Here is a 14,208-nt window from a genome sequence, read left to right as displayed (position 1 = left end):
AACAAGGGTTCTGCCCAAAGCAGGGAACTACAATTGCTGTCTCAGGAACTTGTCTTGGGACTTCAGCATCCCTGGTAGCAATGCACACTATCAACTACTCTTTAAAAAACAACTGCTTGTGTTGCTACTGGAACCTACAGTTCCTCCTTTCCTGACAGTTCATCAGTCATCCTTGGTAACTTGTTCTTACTCTCCCAAATGTGAATATTCACCATAGTTCTGCCTTCACTCTTCTTTACTAGAGTAAATATTGTCACTTGGTTCCCAATCTTCCTGCTACGCAGCTCCAACCCTAACTTTTCTTCATTATTTTAACCCTAAATTTCCAATGAAACATCCTAGCATCATCAATACCAACATGCCCCAAACGGAAATTTCCTTACTCTTCAAGTTTCCTCTCCATCCTCTATTACTATTAACAGTATCACTTGCCCAGAGTGTTCAACCATGACATCTCAAAATCACCTCTGATTATTCCCTTTCCTTCACGCCACTTCCATTTCTGTCATTTCCTCCTCCAAAATGCTCTCTCCCTTCCTTTCTACTCCCTTTCTACTATCAAATTTTTATATAACAGCAATCTCAGTCTTTCAGTTTCTAACCTCCCTTTCAAAACCATTCTATATACAACCAAGCTATTTGAGTAAAAATACCGCTTTATGGTTCTGGCTTTTCACTCCTCAGTATCTATGAGCTTCTAATTTCCCCTTCTCTGAAAAGCAAGCTATCCCAAATCCACAGAGACTTCCCTGCATCTGACCAACTCACCTCTACTCTCCGCTGTTAAGTCGCTTCAGTCGTGTCCAACTCTGTCCGACCCCATAGATGGCAGCCCACCAGGCTCCCCGATCCCTGGGATTCTCCAGCAAGAACACTGGAGTGGGTTGCCATTTCCTTCTCCGATGCATGAAAGTGAAAAGTGAAAGTGAAGTCGCTCAGTCGTGTCCGACTCCTGGCAACCGCATGGACTGCAGCCTACCAGGCTCCTCCGTCCTTGGGATTTTCCAGGCAAGAGTGCTGGAGTGGGGTGCCATTGCCTTCTCCACCTCTACTCTCTAGCTATGGCTAACTAACTCATCCAGAACTAGAAAAGCCAAGACAGTTTTTTCCCTATCAAAGGAACATGAGATTCAGACTGAAATTCAGTCTCTTGAGACAGGACTGAAGTATGGCCATCATTCACCACAGGAGGCAACAATACAACATACTGTGGTTGAGAGTTTAATCACAGCCCAGACTCCAAGTAGGTATGTATTTCTCTCAAAACTACTAGGTCTTTATCTGTGAATGAGAATAACAAAAGGGTATCTACCTCATATATTTGACAGGATAATTAAAGAAGATAATTGATATAAAACATTCAGCACAGTATCTGACAGTGAACAATTTAAAAAAAGTTAGTTATTGACAGAGTAACTAGCAGAGAAAATCTGTAGAAAGGAAAAGAATTAAGCAGATACACAGAGAAAACCAAAAATAACATTAAGACTAACTCAATTCCCATTCTAACTCATAGATTTATTTTCAGGCTAAGTTTCTTGGCTACTATATCCTTTTAACAAGAGGATGCATGTAAGTATGTATATGAGTATATATTTAACTATATACATATATAAACTATGGCCTTATAACCCTACCTTTTATAACTGTACACTACAGGAATTCAGAAAAGACTGTGCCTATTCTTTAATTAACCCCCACATTGTGCCAAATAAAGCTTAAATAAAACAAGTCTTCCAATGTACCTTTTAAGATATACCTTATTCACCTGGATATCCTGACCATGACCTTAGAGAGGAAAAAGGCATAGAAACAGGCAAGAAATGGTATTTGAGGCAAATAATCCTGGCATTTCACCCCTTTATCCTCCCTCTCTTGATACCCACTTTCCTATTTTCTCATCTTTCTCTGGCCATGAAACTACTCTGTCATGCTGTGGAACCTTACTGTCATGTTTACTAACAAAGTGAAGCATAACTTCCTTTGCGTGGTGACCCATCAACCCCATAAAATGTTACAAAGGGTGGGGGTGGGGGGGTAAATCTATACATAAATTAAGTCCTGAAATTTTTACAATTAATTTCATCCTCCACTTGCTAATTTCCATTTCTGTAATGTTAGAATAACTATAACTCTGCTACAGTGCATTCTCATACACAAACACCACATATCAAAACAGACTAGTGCTCTGATTTCACAATCCTATATAGGCTACTCAGCCATTATTTCCGCTGATCGAAAATTGCCCAGGCAAAATTTAAAACCTCCATTCTTGCTCTCCATGTAGGTAGAGGTTGAAATATTTGTTTTCTAACTTCTGTCAAATTCTCTAGTCAATACCAAGAGGAAGAAACACCACACTGCAAATGGTAATACTTTCATATGATTAATGAAGATAAAATCTATTCTTCCCTCATATTTCTAGAAGTTCAATTGGAAAAATGCTTTTGGCCACAAAGAATAAACATTTCTCTCTCATTCTTACAGAAGGTTTACAGAAGTGTTCAGAAAGAAGGTTAACCAGCCAAGTTAAAAAAAAGGAAGACTTTTATGCTGCTTTGCCAAAGGCCCTGAATACCTGAAAATACTGAGCAAAGTTAAACTATACATGTACAGATATAATAAAAAGAAACATGAACCACTAAATACTAATGGGGTTTTTTTACTCCTTAAACAGAACCTAGCAGAATTTTCTCAGTACAACTTATGTATGTCCTATTGCCATTATGTTCTAACCGTGATTAGCCAATTTAACCAGTAGGAAGGGCCAATAAAGCCAAAATACAGCTTTATATTTTATCCTTTCTAAGTATCCATCAATATGCAGTTCAATTTGTTTTTCAGATCTTATAAAACCAGTTTAAAACTGCAAGTCAATATTTGGCCCAAATTCAATATTTGAACAAGACTGAAAACCCTTCAAACTGAAATCTGAGTATGTAGCATCCTAAGCTACTCACTGAAGTATTTTAAAGTTTTTGATAAACAGTCCTTACCACTCTGGCCGCTCTCTCCTGAGATTCACATTTCCTGCAAAACCATGGTCCTGTGGGTACTTGAACAATGCCATAGCAAGCTGTTGGAAAACAGAATGTTTGAAAATAAGTTAAAGGTTGAATAACTATGGAAAATCAAATATTGTATCAAAGCCCTATTAAATACCTCTGAAACTATTCAGGTAAACCAACTGCTTTGTAAAAAACTAAAACATGTTATATTTATGTTTATCATTTATCACCAAGTTACAATTATGACATTTTAAATATTAGAAAGGTAATCTTTTGGTATTTCATTTCGAAAGAATAAACATCACATCATTAATTATTAATGAACATCATTAATTATTCTTTTACAATAAAAATATCAGATAAAATTTAACTTTTTTACATAAACAACTTATTATTCATTCCTATAGTGATATATGAATATTCACTAATTCAAATTCATTAATTCATTTCTACATCCTAAAGTTTAAATATTAAGCATTTTGAATACATGAAAATAAAAATTATTTTCAAATCACCTTTCAAAATAAACAAGCTATTGCAGGAAATGAAATGAAATGTAATGTTAAAAGTGAAATGCTTCTATTTAAATAAAATGTCCAGAATAGATATTTGCCTGTCTGTACAGAAGGTAGATTAGTGGTTGTCTAGAACTGGGGGAGTTGGAGAGAAATGAGGAGTAACTAACTGTTAATGGCTCCAAGGTTTCTTATTAGGGTGATGAAAATATTCTATAAAACTGCAGTAACAAATCCAAAACTGTAACTATACTGAACACCATTGAATTGTACATTCTAAGTGGGTTAACGGCATGGTATGTGAATTATATCTCAATAAAGTCATAAAAAAACAAACCCTGCAGGTTTTTTTTATAATGTATAATGTTAATGTTTCAACAAGTGATGTGAATGCATATCACATATCTAAATCACAGTCTAGTTACTTTAAAAATTGTTTCCATATTAACATTTACTTAACTCAACGTTTAAAACTTGCCAAAAACCTAAAGACATTAATAATCCAATTGACATTTTCTCAAATGAACCTGCTCAGAGGAAACATGGAAATACATCAAATACTGGAAGGCATTTAAAGAATATAAAATCAACACAGATTTCTAAAACTCCAAAAGCTAAACTTTGAACCCCTATTAAAAGTGGTAGTTATTCATTTGTGTCCAACTCTTTGTGATCACATGGAATTGTAGCCGGCCATGCTCCTCTGTCCACAGAATTCTCCAGGCAAGAATACTGGAGTGGGTGCCTTTCCCTTCTCCAGGGGCTCTTCCCCACTCAGGGATCAAACCTAGATTATTCTGCATTGCAGGCAGATTCTTTACTGTCAGAGTACCAGGTAAGTCCCAACCCCTTTTAAAAGGCATGAGTAAAAATATTCTATCAACCAAGTAACTGGCGGTCCAGTAGTTAAAACCGTGCCTTTTAATGCAGGGGATGAGAGTTCGATCCCTGATCAGGGAGCTAAGATCCTACGTGCCTTCTAGCCAAAAAATCAGATCATAAAATAGACGCAGTATTGTAACAAATACAATAAAGACTTTAAAAATGGTCCCCATCAAAAAAAAAATCTTATAAAAAAAATACAACGTAAGTGCCCAAAAAACTTCTATTTTAATTCAGAGTAAATTTTCAGTCATAAATAAACATTTTCTAAATTGGGAGATGAGACTAGTTAGCATCATTTATCACCCAAATTCATAAGAAACACCTCCACAAGTAGCAATGAACACTACAATAGAATATACCAGGTTCTCAGACCTTCAAATCAGTAGTTTCAATTCACAGTTTTCACTCCTTAGAAAAGTGAGGTGTGCAACTGCACACCTTTCTTCCTTGAAAGAACTGGGAATAAGTGCATCCTCAGATTAGGTTACTCACTACCTCCTGAATCTCCATTCTAATTCTGAGATCCCATTCTATGAAGACTGCAGTTTAGTCCCTTAGGCTCAGGCTTTCTCTCGGTGACTAGCGTCCAATATACTACTAAACAACATCTGCATCACTCAATGCCAGATTCAAAAACGGCAAGGGGTGCAGGCTAGTGCCTAACAAGAGGAGTACAAGAACCACCAAAAAATTACCTAGATTTTTTCCAACCTCAATTCCTTACCACCTGAAATGGAAAAAAAACAGAAACTTCCATGGCCAGAAAGCTACCTTACTAGTGTCCTTGATCTTTATCTACATTCCAAAACTCACCGAATAGTCACATCCCAAAATAATACTAAGATGCTCCCCAAGTTCCTGGCGGCACCGCCACCTCCTCTTCTGTCCGGTCACTTAAGCTGCGGAAGCGGCCCGAGGCAGCCATCCCGACAAGCCTCGGCCTCCACCCGGGCAGCTCAGCGCAGCCGCTCCGGGGGGCGGCACGACTGCGGCGGCCGCCTTCCGCCTCTTCTCTGCGGGAAGCGCCAGTCCGCAGCGGCGACGGCAGGGTCTGGGCCAGAAACCTTGGGGTGCGCGGCAGCCGGGGTCCTCCCCTCTGCGCCAATCTAGGGCCGCAGGGCAGCCCCCGAGGCCCCCGACCCGCCCCAGCGCCGCGCGCCCGAGCCCGACTCCATGGCACAGGAAGTCTCCAGACACTGCGGCAGACTGAGCGGCGGGAGGGGGACGGGGCTCCACGCTTTCCAGCCCGCACCCACGGCCGCGGGGCGCGCGCCCGGCCCCCCGCACCCCTTCGCCGCCGACCCCCGCCTCCCGGAGTCCGCAGAACCGCGGCTCCGGGCGCAGGCGGCGGCCGAGTGACACTTGAGAGAATGAGCGCTGGATCACATGACAGTGCAGGCCACACGCACTTTCTCCCACATGCACAGCCCACACCCCCTCCGCCCCGCCGCGGACCCTCAGAGTCAACCCTCTGCCGCGGAACGGGGCGGGGCGGGGGGAGGGGCGGGAGGAGAACTGGCAGTTGCTGCCAAGGTGGGGGAAGCGGTGACGGTTGGGAGAGGCCGGGTTCAGCCCGGCGGGCGGTTGGGTGTTTACCTTGATGCACCGCGACGCTGCAGCCGTGCCCGTCGCAATAAACCAGCGGGTTCTCGGCCCAGCCTCTCTCGTCTGAGCAAACGCAACAGCCTCCAATCATCTCCTTCATACTATGGGAGACCTCGTCCTCCAGTGACACGGGCCGGTCGCTAGAGACCATCTAAGAGGGAGTTGGGGGGGACCATTAAAAAACACATGCAAGCCAGTGAGTTGCTTCCCACCGCCCCGTACAGCCCACCGCGCCCCAGCTTCCTTCCCCGCGCCCCGGCCCCCCGCCCGCCGCTCGGCCGCTCGCTCACTCGGGCTTTGCCGCTCAGTCACTCACGTTCCGCACAGGAGTCAGGAGCCATGTCCTTGCTGACTCCCCCCACCTCCCCTCCACCGCCTCCTCCGCCTCCTCCTCCTCGTCGTCTTCCCTCCCCACCTCCACCCGGCCGCTAACGCTGGAGCCCGGAGAGGGCACACATAATCAAGCAGGCCTCCGCACAGGCGCACTGGGGGGGGCTCCCGCTGGGCCAGGGGCAGCGAGGGAGGGGAAGGGGGTTGCGCTTCCTCCTCCGAGCGTCACTCAGCGTGCGCGCCCGCCCGACGGCCGGCGTGAGAGAGCAGGCCCGGGAGAGGCGAGGCCTGCGTGCGCGCCGCCGCGTCCGACCGGCAGCCCAGGCCGGCCTCCCGGCCCTTCCCCTCTCCCGCGCCTCTCGCATCCGCCGAGGTGTGCGGCGGAGGGGCGGGGTCTAGCGGAGCCGAGCGGAGCCGAGCGGAGCCGGCGGCGCGCCGAGGCCGGAACAAGCCAACTGGAGGGCGCGGGGGCGCGCACGCGGGGGCGGGGACGTTGGGGGCGGCCTTCTGCAGCGCTGGCCGCGCGGGTTGCGTGTGCACGTCACGAAGAGGCCTCTTTGGGAGGGAGGGTAAAAAGGGAAGATGCAGAGAGACGAGAGGGAGGGCGGGTTTTGTCAGAGTAGCTGGAAGGGACTCCCCGGAGGCATCTGAAGACCAACCTGCCAGCCTTTGCCTCAAAAACTGGCCCGAGGGTAACAAGGGTTGGGCAAGTCGGTCGCCTTTCCAGAAGGGCGCAGTGAAGCATGGCTTCCTGCAGTTGGCCGCACGAACTTCACTGTATTGCCGCAGCCTGTCCACCCATTAAATTCACATCCTGGCTCTACCCAAAGTTCACCCAGTGAAAGTGCCACCAAGTCTGCCGCCCATTTACACACCACATTGGCCCCAGTGACAACTGAAAATGCATCGCAGACAAGATCAAAAGCCTAAGTTAGGGTTGTACCCGATGAGGAAACAACACCTGTAGTACCTACCCTCAGCTTGCAGTGTAAGATTACAAATGGTTGTTAATCTAACAGTAACAATATAATGTGAGGATACGGAAAATGCAGTTTGAAGGAACCCAAGAGAACTTGGGTCACCAAATAATAGCTAACACCACAGGACAGTGGAGTTCTTTCGATTGAGAATTTCTCTGATCTGGCTCTGTACTTCAAATTTACTCTTGCAAATTTGTCACTTTTATTAAGGTCACTTAAGTGGCAGAAAGATGGGAGCTTACTGCTCACAAACAAATAGAAAATGGATCAGGCCTATCTGAACAGATTAGCTGGATATTGCGCAGTTTTGAGCTGTGAGATCTCCCACTGTTGCTCTACCCGCTATGTATCCTGTTAGCCCAATATTGATTTTAGGCAGCAACAAAAAAAAAGTGTCTAATTATAAGTTTAGCACGAAATAGGAATATAGATTGTTTAAATGACAAGCATAGTTAGAAGGCAAATTCATGACTTTGATGAATACCTTGCAGGTAACAAAATAACTTTATCAAGGGTTGGCAGTATCATGTGAGGACCTAGAAAATGCAGTTTCATAAATGCTAAAAAATGAAGGAACCCAAATTCTCCTAGTCATCAAAAGATAATGGTTTAAGCTCTAAAAGCATTCCAAGTGTTCTCTTGGAGAAAAGAAAAATGGTGGCATGGCTGCTATTTCCGTTTGAAATTAATTGCTAAAAATCTATTTAAGAATTATAATAGCTGTAATACAGTGCAGGCATATATTAGCAAATATATTCAAACACCCTCAAAGCTAAGTGAGATAGCTACAATAATGCAAAACTTTAAAAATAGACACTGAAAAAAACAAAAAATGAGAATTCAGTTAGTTATATTAGTGCATTTTTAAAAGGTGATTACAAGATTATATAATAAAATATATCTTTTGGAGCTTATGGTAATAATAGATTTCCGACCATATAAGAATGATATTCTTAAAATGCCATTGATATTTTTAAAACTAAAATCACCTTCAAACCAATCTATACTGTTTCTTATATCTCTACCATATATCTTATTTTTACCCCTTTTTAAAGGAAACCAGTCCAACATCCAATTCCTGCTCAGGTTCAGACTCCTAATGAAGAGTAATTTTTAGTTAAAATCAATTTGAATCTTCCCTTTTTGAAGACTGCAGTCAAACCTTAATGCAATAAATTATTTAAAAATACATTCATGTTATTTTGAATGCATTTGAGCTCAGTTCTTGTGATAGGATTAATGTATATATAAAGAATGATAGGTATTTTATTCTATAACAATCAAAGAAATGCAGGTAAACACTTGTCATTTTCAAAACAAAATTTAAAAAAATCATTTGTAACATTTTTGAAATTTAGACAAATAGAGAAAATATACTATTTCTTAAGAACAGGACTTTATATAAATAGTAGCATCTAAAGCAGAAATTTTACTAAAGATGTACATATAAATGTTCACAAAATGTAAATCAAATTATTTAAAACATATTTAACATTAAATGTTGGGTTATGGAAATTGTGAGAAAAAACATAGAGTATAAATATTCTAATTTTAACTCATGTACTAGATATAGAACTTTTTATGTTATACATCAGAAGTATAATATTTAATATACTTCTATAAAATATTAGGTGACAAGGAAGAATAACAGACATTACAAAGTAGTTCAGAGATACAGTTAATTATTAATTCAGCAAGTATTTATTGAACATTTACTGTGAGCCAGGGAACATTTACTAGATACAGGAAATATAGCAGTGAGCAAGTTATATTTGTCCTTTGTGTGAGATACATATGCATGTGTTTGGTTGAATATGCTAGTTCTCATACCTCAGAATGGATAAACTTATAGTTTAATTGCCAGAATTGCTAAAGTTCAAGTAAGTTTCTGGAAAAACATGGTAATTGTAAAAATATAAATAAGTTCTCAAGATTTATAAAATAACTTCAAAGAAAACTACAATTTCAATCTTAAGATAGTTATCCTTTAAATCTGATTTCATGTTCTCAAAATATGCTTTGAAAACATATATCCAGTACCTGTAGAATAAAACAAAAGCCTGTGGTCCCACTACACTTCTTCACATAACAGCAAAAAACTCAGTATTGGCTAATCTATTTCTCTGAACTAATCATCTGAGGCAAACCACAAAAAACTCAAGTAAAGTATTTTATGATGTAACCTCTAACCCTTCTATAATGGGAAACTACATTTTCTTCCTGTATGGGTAATATATCTTCTTATAATTTTCTTTATTCCTCAACCTAGTCACCAAATTTTTGGATTTGCTTTTCCATAATCATTTATATTAGATATTTATGAACGAAATAATTAAAACCAAATTTGGTTCCTAGATTAGTACTGCTTATATGTATCTCCTTTTTAAAGTTTTATTTGCCTTCTGTTATTTTCCTCATGTTATGTTTAGTCTATTATATCTATTGTTGAAGCATATTTCTTTAATGAGATATAGAAATTGAAATATATTTCTATAATATTAGGACTAAATGCACTTCTCTTAACTCGGATTCTTAACTTCCATAAAGTGTTTAAAATTCAGTATTGACTCTGATACTAAGGTTTTTAAACAAAAAGCAATTATAAGAACTCATTCATCTACTAAACCTCATCAGAAACTGTAATTTTCTTTCTAGATAAACTTGTTGGAAAAAGCAATAAGGCAATTTCTTATGATTCGCACAAACTTTAAAATATACCCTCTTTTAAAAGAATCAATGAATAAAATTTTGTTTTGCTCATTGGTACCCCAAATTTAATATTTTACATGAAAAGTTTGAGTCATATTTATGCAAGTATGATTAAAATGTTGAGGTATTTCTGATACTAGTTTTGTTATTTATCTCACAATAAGTGAGCATTTTATCTATATAGGTACAAACCCACACATGGCACCTGTATCATGGACTACTATCAGAAATTTCATTAAAAGATATTCATTCCAATTATGTTTTAAATTGATAGTCCATTAATGGCTTTTGGAAAATTTCACTTAATGAAGCATATTAATTAATCTTACTAGGTGATTTTTTTTTAAACTCAGCATACCACCCTATCGAGGAGTGTCCTGTATGCACATAGTAGGCCTACAATAAGTATTTATTTAATGCACAATATTGGTGTTTATAAGCCAATTGTAGTCTGAGCTTTATTCTTCAGAGCAAAGCAAGGCTTTGTTTTCTATGTGCAACTGAACTAAAACTTCTAAGTAATGAGAAATGATTAAGAAATTTTCAGATAAGTTGGTTTATTTAAAGGTTTTCAATAGTTGAAATTCATACAGGTGAAGCGTTTTTATTTACCTGGTAATTTAGAATTGTCTGTATTTAAACAGTCCTCAAATATTAGCCACCTCTCCATGTAAAAGTCATCATTTTCTTACAAAACAGATCCTAACTTAGAATCAGTCATAATTAATATTATTGTTAGATATACTTAATTATTGAAAAGTTTAGTTAGGTAATTCTGAAATTTAAATTGCATGTAATCTAAATTTTAAAATCTTTCTAAGAATCAAGGCCTAATATTTACTTTACAGGGTTTAGTGTGGTTAATCTTGTGTTTGGCCTCAGAGCTACTCCTTTGCTGTAAAACTGATATCCATTGGCTGTATTTACATTTTTGGGTAAAACACCGTGTAATTACCCACAGAAAAATATATCTAAAGGATGCCTGTAGATCTGCTAGGCATTACATAAACCTCAATAACATTTTTAGAATCGCACTATTTTTTTCCATGATGCAATAATACTTAAAGGTGTTACACTTTTGACTTTTCAGAGTATCATCAATATAACCTAAGGGCAGGAGTGTGAGGTCCATGTTCCCATTTTTTAACTGACACTGAAGATTTGCATTTCTGTTATAATTATAGTGTGATTAAAGTGACATATTTAAGTGTCTGTTTATAAGATACAATAAGGTTATCTGAGTGAAAAGATTCTGGACATAGAAAAGAGGAAAATCAGTTTCTGAAATGGAATAGAACCTTGCAAGAAATGAAACATATCTGGGACTTAAAAAAAAGAAAAGGAGAATCAGAAATTAAACTGAATTTCTAAATACTCTTTGGACCAAAGATTACTTTTTAAGATTTAAATGTTTTCCTCTCTGAAAGGGGCCACTGCTTACCAAATCCAGAAACAAGCCCAAGAATATGTTAATTAACTGCATTGTGTCCCAGAAAGAAAGAGATTGACAAATTCATTTTTTTATTCCTTCAATCAAGAAAATGTTTGCCTAGTACATCTTAGATTTTTTTAATCTATAATGTGTATATTTACCTCTTGAAATTGTACAGTAACAGTGCCAAAGACCACCATGGCCCCACAGGGTGACTCTTATGAAGCTTAACATTCCTGGCGAATTAAACACACAAGACTCCCGATCACTTTTTGTCAGTCTTTACTGTGGCACGTAAGAGCCAAACTGTAGGTAATTTTTATATGGTGGCAATTTATCCTAATTAAAAAAGCAATGATCTTGGATGCAAGCACAAGTGAAAAATATGACAGAAAACTAAAGAAAGGTATTACAAAGACTGACCTGCAATGCTACTTGTCCCTCTCCATCCCCACCCCCATTCATGCCCCTTTTCCACCCATTTGTTGTTTTTCTCACAAGTATATCATGACTTGTAACATTTTTTTAATTTAAATAACCCCCCAAATGCCTAAAGCACTAAAAGATGTAAAAAGATTCATCATCTACAATCAACTATGTAGCAGATAAACTTATAAAGCTATTCTAAATATTCAGATTTATAAATAAAAAATGTAAATTGAATCCAAGTAGCTGGGGAGGGGGACCATGGGAGGATGAGTGTGGAAGGACTGAACAGATTGAGGATATCTAATTTCAACACCAATTTTTTTTCTGTTCAAATCTTTCCATAGTTACACTTCCAGTGATTTTTTATATAAGAATTTCTCCCCATATTCGAAAGAATTGAATGATTTCCTTGAGGAAATGCAAGTTTAGGAAGAAGAGTCGCATAATGAAACTGTTAAAATGCAAACCACTTCTATAGCATTTCAAATGCAAAATCACAACCACTACTACCTTTAACTGACTCTTAAGGGTTCTTTTCAAACAGATGCTACTTATGAACATTATCTGTTAACTTCTTTCTTGTAATTCAAAACTCTTATCAAATGATGTTTTCATGATGATGTGTAAATATAATATTCCATTAGAGATCAATTCTAATTGGTTTTTAAAAATCCACCTTGGGAAACCAATGCTGTATAATACACAGACTAGTAATGGGCATTTTACAAGGAATTTCCGCAAAGTCTATTATAAATCTAAGTCGAGATTACTCTCTGGCCCTAGCTAGGTTTGAGCAAAAGAATTGAAATTATTTCTTCATGAGTTTTCAAGCACGATAACTTTACTCTTGTCTTCAAGACTTGCGATCACTTGTTGGAAATCTTCATTTTTTAAAACTGTGACGCTTGCCAGAAATATTTTTTCCACATGCCTCACAAAGGAAAACAGGCAGAGTTTCGTAGGTGTCTCTCAGTTCTTTCTAAAACGTGTTATAAAAGCAAATGACACGTTTTTCCTTTATGAATTTCAGTGTTATTTTGAAAATGCACTTCACGTTAAGAATCCAAGCCTGTTTTTGTTAGGGGTAGCTCAACCCAGCCTTTTAAAACTAAACTCCTTATATACAACAAAGAACTGAATAGTAACAGCGAAACGTGCTTTTCCGAACTCCTTTGAACCCCGACATTCATTTTTGAATCCATACATTTAAAGAGATTTAAAATAGGATATCATAGGCTCTAACTCTCTGGATCCAGAAAAAAAATTTTTTTGCCCACATTTGTCTCTATCTAGCCATCACTTTACAAATATATCTATGCTGCTTTCCCTCTTTTCGTGTGGAGTCTCAGGCTTGCCCAGCTTCCTCCAATTTAGCGGCACGTTGTAAAGCCTCCTTCCTACGCGGTCTGGAGTTGGGAACCCCTGGCCAGCCGACACTGATCATAAAACTTGCCGACCCGACCCGGCCCGAGCCTTTTGCAGTTCGGGGAGCTGGGGGTGGGGGCAGAGTCCGATCTCGGGACCCCTCCCCCGGGAAGGACGCGCTTGGCGAACTGCTGCGCTGCGGCCGAACAATGGGGGCGGCCGGGCGACCGGAGCCCGACTCCAGCTTCATCGGCGGCGCCGGTCGCGCGCCCGGCCCCCGCCCACCTCGGCCCTCCCCGCCCGCGGTTTCGCGCTCGCACTGCCGGCGCAGCCTTCCTCCCAAGCGCCGCGGCCCGGGCCGGCTCGCCGCTCTCCCCGCCGCCGCCGCGCGCCTGCTTCCCGGCCCTGGGCTGGCCCTCCTTCTTCCGACTGCGACACCGAGGCGCTGCCTTCGGCGACTCCAGTTTTCGCTGCGGCCGCCTTCCCGCTATTTCCTGGATATATTTTCTCAATTTCGCCTTTATTTTCAGAAGTGGTTGAGATGGCTCACTTCCACCTTAATTTTAATTTGCTGTTTCCTTCTGGAAAAGATCCCCCCAGGAAATCCAAAAATCTAGAAGGAACTACAGCAAATCCCATAAAACCTTTAACTCGAAATACATTTCTCTTAAAAAAAAATTTTTTAATGCATTTATGTCGTCTACCCAGGCAAAAGAATTCGCCCCTTTTTATTTCCTCCTTTAAATATTGTTATTTTATACTCTCCATCAAGTACATTTTGACGAGAGGGCAGAGAATGTGTCCGGCGGCATGCAGCAAACCAGAGGTTTTATCTTACGCCTCCCGGGACGGTAAAAAAGTGGAACGTGGACGAGGGAGCTTCTTGGGAAGAAGCAACACAATTCGTTGGAGAAGAAGCCAGACCGGGCAGGGGGGAGCGCAGCGGGGGC

The 14,208-nt window shown here is 40.3% G+C and overlaps 1 protein-coding gene across 11 annotated transcripts in view; it reads right to left on the bottom strand.

Moving 5' to 3' along the window:
* The window catches only part of MLLT10 (MLLT10 histone lysine methyltransferase DOT1L cofactor), a 214,571-nt gene extending 207,742 nt beyond the window's left edge, over positions 1-6,829 (bottom strand). For 9 of the 11 annotated variants that reach the window (XM_069547405.1, XM_069547406.1, XM_069547407.1 and 6 more), the window contains exons 1-3: positions 6,330-6,826; positions 6,005-6,164; positions 2,997-3,076 (exon numbers count right to left, since the gene is read on the bottom strand). In XM_069547405.1, coding sequence (XP_069403506.1) covers positions 2,997-3,076; positions 6,005-6,164 — 240 coding nt within the window. In that variant the 5' untranslated portion in view covers positions 6,330-6,826. Of the gene's footprint in view, positions 1-2,996; positions 3,077-6,004; positions 6,165-6,303 lie in introns of all 11 variants that reach the window. The other 2 variants (XM_069547401.1, XM_069547402.1) reach the window with 2 other exon arrangements.
* Positions 6,830-14,208: the final 7,379 nt, after the last annotated feature.

The sequence above is a fragment of the Ovis canadensis genome, chromosome 13, assembly GCF_042477335.2.
Source record: "Ovis canadensis isolate MfBH-ARS-UI-01 breed Bighorn chromosome 13, ARS-UI_OviCan_v2, whole genome shotgun sequence".
NCBI lineage: Eukaryota > Metazoa > Chordata > Mammalia > Artiodactyla > Bovidae > Ovis > Ovis canadensis.
The sequence above is the reverse complement of the archived record's forward strand: the minus strand, read 5'-3'. Positions and strand labels throughout refer to the sequence as shown.